Source organism: Lathyrus oleraceus, chromosome 5 (genome assembly GCF_024323335.1).
Source record: "Lathyrus oleraceus cultivar Zhongwan6 chromosome 5, CAAS_Psat_ZW6_1.0, whole genome shotgun sequence".
In the NCBI taxonomy this organism is placed as follows: Eukaryota; Viridiplantae; Streptophyta; class Magnoliopsida; order Fabales; family Fabaceae; genus Lathyrus; species Lathyrus oleraceus.
In genome coordinates, this window is record NC_066583.1 from 598,375,052 (window position 1) to 598,383,773 (window position 8,722).

General features: G+C 31.7%; 3 protein-coding genes across 3 annotated transcripts; 1 reads left to right on the plus strand and 2 right to left on the minus strand.

Moving 5' to 3' along the window:
• Positions 1 to 1,137: 1,137 nt before the first annotated feature.
• On the minus strand, positions 1,138 to 2,012 carry LOC127082306 (uncharacterized). Its single transcript, XM_051022543.1, has 2 exons — positions 1,898 to 2,012; positions 1,138 to 1,388 (listed from the first exon to the last, which is right to left on the minus strand). Exons 1-2 carry the CDS (start codon positions 2,010 to 2,012, stop codon positions 1,138 to 1,140), a joined length of 366 nt encoding a protein of 121 aa, XP_050878500.1.
• Positions 2,013 to 4,412: 2,400 nt separating this feature from the next.
• Positions 4,413 to 5,712, minus strand: LOC127082307 (uncharacterized). Its single transcript, XM_051022544.1, has 2 exons — positions 5,091 to 5,712; positions 4,413 to 4,990 (listed from the first exon to the last, which is right to left on the minus strand). Exons 1-2 carry the CDS (start codon positions 5,710 to 5,712, stop codon positions 4,413 to 4,415), a joined length of 1,200 nt encoding a protein of 399 aa, XP_050878501.1.
• Positions 5,713 to 6,784: 1,072 nt separating this feature from the next.
• Positions 6,785 to 7,389, plus strand: LOC127086834 (uncharacterized). The gene has a single exon (XM_051027649.1). It carries the CDS (start codon positions 6,978 to 6,980, stop codon positions 7,251 to 7,253), a length of 276 nt encoding a protein of 91 aa, XP_050883606.1. The 5' UTR covers positions 6,785 to 6,977; the 3' UTR covers positions 7,254 to 7,389.
• Positions 7,390 to 8,722: the final 1,333 nt, after the last annotated feature.

Here is an 8,722-nt window from a genome sequence, read left to right on the forward strand (position 1 = left end):
TTCAGATAAAATAATAGGTTTTACCTCAGCAAGTTTTTCAAAATTTGACTAGCATCAATCGATTGCAACAAGCCATCAATCGATTGATCTAATTCCTCATTACATTTTGTCTTCCCAATTTTTCACATTTTGGTTTAGCGCAATCGATTGTTTATCGATTGATTAGGGGAATTTATCGATTGGCATTATTTAATTTTTTAGATTTTTCCCAATTTTCACGTGATTAATTGATTGACACTGGATGTCAATCGATTAACATCAACAATTTTTCTAAAAAATCAAGTTTTCAACATGTTTACTTCATCTTCTCCATCCCCTAACCCCCATACATCAAACTTATTCATATTATAACACCCAAAACACATCATATCATGAATTTAACCACATATAACAATCTCATAACAACTAAACATGTTATAACGCACATATTATATCATGAATCATAACAAGTGGACACACAATTTACACAATTTTCATCAAGAATAAATGAACACATCAAAAATGGTGAAATCAAAAGAAAAACCTAGAGGAGGTTGAGGATCCCTCTCTATCTTTCATACAATATACACCCATAGGAGAGTAATCTCCCGCTTTACCTTATATTTCCATCAAAGCAAGCCCTAAGCTCCTCAACGATTGCGTTTTCTTCCCAAACCCTAGGTTGCCTCCATTATCTCTTTTCTTATGTTCCAAAATAATACTTATTGTAAAATGATTTCAAATCTCACTTTTCTATTTAATCCTGGAGGAATTAGGTTTTGGTTTAAATAGAAAAGTGAGATTATATTTATTGCCACCAATGAAATTTACTTGCATCGGTCCACAAACATCCAAATACACCACCTCAAGGTGATTCTTGGTTCTCCGGTCTGCATCATTGTTGAATTTTCCCTTATGTTGCTTAGCTTGCACACATCCTTCACACATTTCAGCTGGTATGCTGATAAATGACAGCCTCGTTACCATACCATTCTTTTGCAAATTCTTGAGATCTCTAAAATTGAGATGTCCAAGACGATAGTGCCACATCCACTTTTCTCTACTTGGTGCAGTAGCAAGACATCTATGCTCCACAACCTTCAACATAACCTTGAAGGTTCTATTGACGTCCATAGGCACTTTAAGGACCAAAACTCCCTATGCATCCAAAATGCCCAGTCCCTTGTTTTCCATATGAGTCTTGTGCCCCTTCTCAAGCAATTGGCCAATGCTTAAAAAGTTACATTTAATTCCCAGAATATACAAGACATCTTTGATAAAGGAATTTCCACCATCCCTTCTCATTATCAAAACATCACTAATACCTTCGGCCATTAGAGTGGTGTCATTCACAAACTTTACTTCTTTCTTCATGGCACGATAGATTTTGACAAACCAATCCTTCCTCCCTGTCATATGAGTTGAATAACCCGAGTCTAAAATATCACTCCTCACTACATTGAACTTCTTTCATACTCATAATTGTGTCTTCCTCTTCACAATCGATCAACTGTATCATTCAACCGACTGTAGCCCAATTTTTATGCATTCTTTGAGTTATTGCAGCTGCTGTCCCGCATATGTATATAGATATAATTCACTTCCGTGATCATGACTAAGAGTGTATTCTCTTCATCAAACTCTTTCCTTGCAACCTTGGCTTCATTCCCTTGAGACTCCTTCTTGTTTGCATTGCATTCTTTCGCAAAATGACCGAATCGTTGACACTGGTAGCATTGCTCATTGCTCATTTCAAATCTTTTTCCTTTGCCTCTAGAGTTGCCATGACCACCATGTTTGTTCTAGCTGATATCACCCATTCGACTCATCGATTTCTTTGAATTTTGAGACTCTTTTCCAACAAAATTCTAAAAATTCCCTTTATTCTTCAATGGCCCTTTTCCTTTTTATATCTTGCCCTTCTCATTGAAACGAGCTTGCAAAGCTATGTCCGCCTTTTCCTTATCGTTATTCCTCTCCTTCATCGTTTGCTCAAGAGCCTTAAGAGAACTTTGCAGCTCCTCTTTGCTCATTGTCGCAAGATCCTTCGACTCCTCAATCGCAAAAACTACGTTGTCGAATCTTGATGTTAATAAACGCAAGATCTTAGCAAAAACATACTACTCCGTAATGGTTTCTCCACACGTCTTCACTTGGTTCACCAATCGAGTGATTCTCGTTGCAAAATCATTGATTGTTTCCATTTTCTCCATTTGAATCAATTTAAGCTTCAGTTTGTGAGTTTGTAACTTCACCACCTTTGCTTTATCAACCCCTGAATAAGTTTTCTCTAAGATCTCCCAAGCTTGCTTCGACAAATCGCAATCATCAACCTTTTCAAAATTGTCACCATCAACACATTGATGAATCAATAACGATGCTTTGTAAGCCTTCTTCTTATCTTCTTTATGTGTTGTTTGTTGCGCTTCAATAGCATTTTGAATAAGAGGAGTAACACAATTCTTGGTCACCTCAAGAACATCTTGGTAGCCAAACAACACCTTCATTTGCTTCCATCATTTGTCGTAGTTCTTCGCATAAAAAATGGGTAAATTTGCAAGGATTCTTTCATTGAAAACTGAATTCATGTTGCACACAAGGTGTTTGTGGATCTGAACCAAACTCTTGATGCCAAATGTTATAAAAAAACAACCACAAAGTTGGTAGAACAATGGTGGAGTAATTTTGGTGTGGAGAGTGAAAGAGGAGAACTGAGAGAGAGAGAGAGAGAGAGAGAGAGAGAGAGAGAGAGAATAAGTATTTTTATTAACAAGGGTGAGAGTGTAACCTACACACTTATATACAAGTTACACAATGATTGAAATGTAATTTGACCAAATATAATAGCAAAAAAACAAAAACTCGGGCATGTAAGCGGTTACGCCAAAAGAGATGAATTTGTTTTAATTTTAAACATTGTTCGGTTAAGTCGTCCATCACAAGTATAAAATTAAATATGTTTTGTGATAAGGTTGCATACATCCATTGAATCGCAAAAACAACTAAACGATTCTAAAGATTAAAAACATTAATGTAGGTTTGATGGCGATTGTTGCTTACCTTGCATGTGCATCAGAAGGTGGAATGATATGGTCAAACATATTGTGGACCTGTGCGCACTAGAAGCCAATGTCATAGAAGAATATAATTACTTCTCTTTGATATGATTTTTTTAGTACTCCCTCCGTCTCATAAAGAGTATCTCATTTATATTTTTTTCTGTCTCAAATTAAATGTCTCTTTATAAAATCAATACAACATTTTTTTTGTAATACTATACTCTTATTTATTAACTTTCAATCTATTCAACTACTCCCCCAACTATAATTAATAAGGACATTTTCGTAAATAATACTAATTTTATCATTAAAATCAACACATTAATTATTTCCTTGAGAACTAGTAAAGGACCCGTGCGTTCGCACGAGTCGCGCAAGTGCAATAATTTATTTTAAAAAAATTAAAATATAATATATTTTTTTTTTTATATATATATATATATATATATATATATATATATATATATATATATATATATATATATATATATATATATATATATATATATATATATATATATATATATATATATATATATATATATATGGTTGGATCAACGTACACAAATTTATTGCATAAGAGTTTTTTTTTAATGTAATGGATGTTAAATGATCAATAAATGGGTTCAAAAAATTTCCACAAATAACTTTTTTCAGTTTGGGACATAATAAAGTAAAACATTATTAATTTATAGTAATATAATTTGCTTAATTTTTTTGTATACTATATTAAGGAAATAATCAAAAAATATAATACAAAAATATTTTTGCAATTTATTGGTATATTGATATATAATAAACATTCCATTGTTAATGTTATGAATAAACATTCCATTTATCATTGAGATTTTGGACATAAGAAATAAAAATATATTTATTTAGTAATGGATGAAATTTTCCAATCTGTTACTAATTTGAGGTATAAAAGCGCAAATATTAACCTTCATAATAAATGATTATTTAACCAAAATACATAAACCATGTAAAAGAAATACCAGAACCTCATTTGTGTTAAAATATAGTAATGAATACTACCAAATGTTGAAATTAATTGCAATTGATACAGTAAGGTTTAATGCAACAAAAGATATTGAAACAAAAGGTTCACAATTTTAGTTAAAATTGTGAGAAATAAGTCCAGCAACAAAAATGATTTAACTTCGTACAATTCTTTGGTCCTTAAAAAACTGGGTTTATACAAAACCTGCCCGCAACCTTTTAGGAAGTGATGATTCATTACCTTGTAAAAAACAATTACATCCATATAAACAAATGTTAAAACATAATGTATATTTTATACAACTCATTCAATAAAATTCTAATAATAAACAACGACATTTGTTGATATAATATAACTAATGAAAAACTTATGTTCTATAAGTTTTCAAAAACTTCTTTGAACACGACGTTTGTTGTAGAATTCAATGGATGGTTATCCTTGTCATGGATTAATATCTTAAGCCCTTTTTTGCTTTTGACCCTTGATATTGCAACATATAGTTGACCATGACTAAATACACTTCTAGGCAAATACAATCCAACATAATCCAATGACTGACCTTGAGATTTGTTAATTGTCATAGCATAACATATAGTTATGGGAAATTGCCTTCTAGTCATTTTGAATGGCCACGGAGATTGTGTTGGAGTCATATCCATTCTTGGAATATAGATAACCCCTCCAATATTCTTTCCAGATATAATATTTGCCTCGATAACGTGGTTTGTCAATCTTGTAACTATAAGCCTTGTTCCATTGCAGAGACCTTCAGGTTGATCAATGTTTCGAAGCAACATAATAGGGGTCCCAATCTTCAATTTAATCTTGTGGTTAGGTAGACCGGAAGTTGTAAGTGTATTCAAAAATTTCGGGGTCAAAACATCAAAAGCTTCATTTCCTTCACCGTCAAAAGTGTCTACAGAATCTGAACTTGAATATTCCTTTTCTTCACCTTTGGGAAAAATTTTGAAATTTTATTATTATAAATCTATGTTAGTACATATAAATATATGAATGTATCTATAAATATGTTTACAATGGATAACGCATACCTGGTATGAATCCTAAAACGTATTGATTTATGATGTCAACTGTTTCAATTGTTCCTGCCAATATAGCTCTTGATTGCAAAAATTCTGGATTCTTGTAATTGTTAAGAAAATTCGGATATGTTTCACTAACAATGGCTTCTAGTGGATCATCATAGTTAGAAATTAAGAAATCATTTGGAATAGGAATATCCGTGTAACCATCGTTAGGTTCTTCCAATTTCCCATCGCCAACTTTTAATATCCAATTAGAAAACAATTCTAATTCAGATGTACTTGAAGTATTGCCGGCTTGTTGGAGTCGCATGTTCTTTGTAAGCTTCAGCACAACACAATGATCCCAGACGTATGATGAATTTATTGTAGAATGTATTATATCTGAACGGCTGCCCCTTGGTACAACTGGTAATATTTGCCGAAAATCTCCACCAAATACAATTACTTTCCCTCCGAATAATTTGTCAGAACAATTGGAACGCCCCATTATGTCTTTAAGGGTTTTATCAAACGCTTCAAAACAAAATCTGTGTGCCATTGGAGCTTCATCCCAAATTATCAACTTTGCCATTTTTAGTAGCTTTGCACGATCACTACCTTTGTCGATATTACATGTAGAAGACTCCATTGTAGGTATTGGAATCTTGAACATTGAATGAGCCGTTCGACCTCCTGGAAGTAGTAGTAGTTCAAATTAGATCTTTATTATGAGGCGGAGATAATAACATCTAATTACTCTCAAATCCTATAAATATAAATATATTTTATAATATCAATCTTTAAGGATTAAGTTTATTTAAGTGTTTTTCTCAATAATTAAAATGTGTGCTCGATTATTGTATATTTATTTTGATAAAATATTTTCTCTCATTATTTAAATTACCATTATGTTAAAAACATATATAGTTAAAAACTGATATACTGTTTAAATTGCGGGGTTCCCCGAAAGTAAAATCAGTGTAGTTTTGTATCAATTTTACGTTAACTCAAATTTGTAGTAATGAGTTGTAATATTTTTTAATTAAAAGAATAAATTGGAACATTAAATTAAGTTAACGGACTTGCCGACTAATTATACCTCTTTTTTATAGGATTAAATATGTTGGTAGTCCTCTTTAATATCTCAATTTTGTTTTAATTTTTCAAAATACTTTTTTAAAGAATGGTTTTCCTAAAAAAATTCATCAACACGTTTGATCTTTAATACTAAAACGGCCATTAAAACTGTCGTTAATTCAGTAGCTAAATAATAAATTATTATTATTAAAACCATTGTTAATATTATTTGTTAAGTTGTAAAAATCGTCATTAAGTTGCAGAAGAAACCAAAAACAATGTATATAAATTTTTTTTAAAAACCATTTTTTAAAAAAGATATTTTAAGAAAATAAAAACAAGAATTTAAAAAGACCTATAATCTTTTTTATATATAAAAATATATTATGCACTTCTAATTATTTCTTTTTAAACTTACTGCACTATTTACTTTATATTTTTTTAGACAAGAATAAGTTAGCAACTTGTATGCCAGCAGGCCTCTGTCAGTGTCATCTTTATGCAATATTGGATAAATGAAAAATAAACAAATAAGATGAGATTTAAAAAATTGGAATATTGAAATATAAACATCTGATTCACAAAAACCACTAAAAGTTGTAACCAATAAAACAAACCACAGTCTGAAAGTAATAATATTACAGTCCATGGTATTTTTCTATTCTTTGGCCGTTGTTTCATTTGCCTATTAATTATATGCTTTATTTCTAATATATAACAACCTCCTTCATTCTTCTTGCTCCACCAAATCTACAAAACCAGTAATCAAATTTCTCTGTCAACTAAAAAGCAACAAAATCAGTTATTAGATTTCAATAATCATTAACACAGAAGAAGATGAGTTCAACAAGCAGAGCATGGGCGGCAGCAGCCAGTGTTGCAGTGGTGGAAGCATTGAAGGATCAAGGTATATGCAGATGGAATCATACACTAAAGTCACTTCAAAATCATGTTAAAAACAATGTCAGATCATTTTCTCAAGCAAAGAAACTCTCATCCTCCACTTCTTCTTCTTCAGTTATGGTTTCTACTAATAGACAAAAAAAGATGGCAAAGCAATCAGAAGAATCTTTGAGGACAGTCATGTACCTGAGTTGTTGGGGTCCTAATTAATTAGAGGAGATTATATTGGAACGAGTTTTTAACTATATTCTTTGATTTTTCTTCATGTATTGTGCAACTATGAAAGAAAATTGATGTAAATTTTGATGAATTAATCTAGATAGCAAGCACACCGAATTTCTCTACATATTTTGGATTATTCTAACTCTGCTTCTTGTTATATCCTTCTTCTTTTCTTTTCTTTTTATATATTGAACTAATTTTTTTATAATCAAAATTGTATAAAGATAAAGAGTACAAAGGGTACTCAACTCAAATCTATGACAAAATTACGTTATAGATAAACACTCCATACCAAAATAAGGTATTAGAATGAAGATAAACACACATTAGTGTGAAAAGAACGTGGACGTTAATAGTGTAATAAAAATAAATTATTTCGGTTTTAATAAGTAGTATCTAAAGGTCAAAAGTTTTTAGGTTCTCAAATATTTAAAATTTGAAGTACATTTTAATCCATCTATATTTTAGTATTTCTATTTAAATTTCACTTATATTTAAACAAGTGCATGGTGTGATCATCATTAATTTTTTTTTTAGTTTGTGTAGCAGTGTGAGTGTGTAACCATTTAAAATCGTTTTCGAGTAGTGAAAGTTTGTTATTATTCTCTCTTCTCTTTCTTATTTTTATTATTCATCTTTATCATATTGTGCACCAATAATTGGTATCTAGAGCTTCAGTTCAAATCCACAGAGAAACACCACATGAAATACGAGTGAAACGGTGAGACGTTGTGTGAATGATTTTTGTTCGGAGAATTCATGTTGAATTTCTGATCAGATTCGTAACAGAAACACATATCTTGATTCTGCGGGATTGTGTGTTTATGTGAGATTTGAGTGTATTGCACAAGGTTGAAGATGAATGGAAACGGTAATCTGAATACTAAGCTTCCAATGTTCGATGGCAAGAACTAGAATCGTTGGATGATTCAGATGCGTGTGTTGTTTGGTGCTTAACATTTTCTTGATCTCGTCAACGAAGGTTACGCTTCACTTCCAGAAAATGCAACAGATGCGTAGAAAAATGCTTAGCGTGATATGAGTAAGAAGGATCAGAAGGCGTTGTCCTATATCCATTAGTGTGTGGATGTGAACCTGTTTGAGAAAATCGTTGATTTGACGACGGCGAAAGCTGCGTGGGACACACTGGTGCGGTGCTACGGCGATGATGTATCAGTGAAGAAGGTGAAACTCTAGTCTCTGTGTAAGCAGTATGAGAATCTCAACATGAAGAACAATGAGAAGGTATTTGACTACATCTCCAGAGTGATTTTGATCACAAATGAGATGAAGTCAAATGGAGAAACTCTCTATGAAGAAAGTATCATTGAGAAGATGCTTAGATATCTTACTCCTCAGTTTGACTACACTGTTGTAGCAATTGAACATTCTAAGGATCTGAGCACCATGAGAATAGAAGAGATGCAATGCAGTCTAGAGGCGCAAGAGTTGTATCT

Bases quoted from the DNA above. Each gene is read 5' to 3' on its own strand.
- LOC127082306 (XM_051022543.1), bottom strand. From the start codon at position 2,012: ATGAGCAAAGAGGAGCTGCAAAGTTCTCTTAAGGCTCTTGAGCAAACG. The intron at 1,389-1,897 runs GCAAGATATAAA...CTCATATGACAG, and splicing joins AGCTCGTTTCAATGAGAAGG to GGAGGAAGGATTGGTTTGTC.
- LOC127082307 (XM_051022544.1), bottom strand. From the start codon at position 5,712: ATGGAGTCTTCTACATGTAATATCGACAAAGGTAGTGATCGTGCAAAG. The intron at 4,991-5,090 runs GTATGCGTTATC...TTTTTCCCAAAG, and splicing joins CGTTTTAGGATTCATACCAG to GTGAAGAAAAGGAATATTCA.
- LOC127086834 (XM_051027649.1), top strand. From the start codon at position 6,978: ATGAGTTCAACAAGCAGAGCATGGGCGGCAGCAGCCAGTGTTGCAGTG.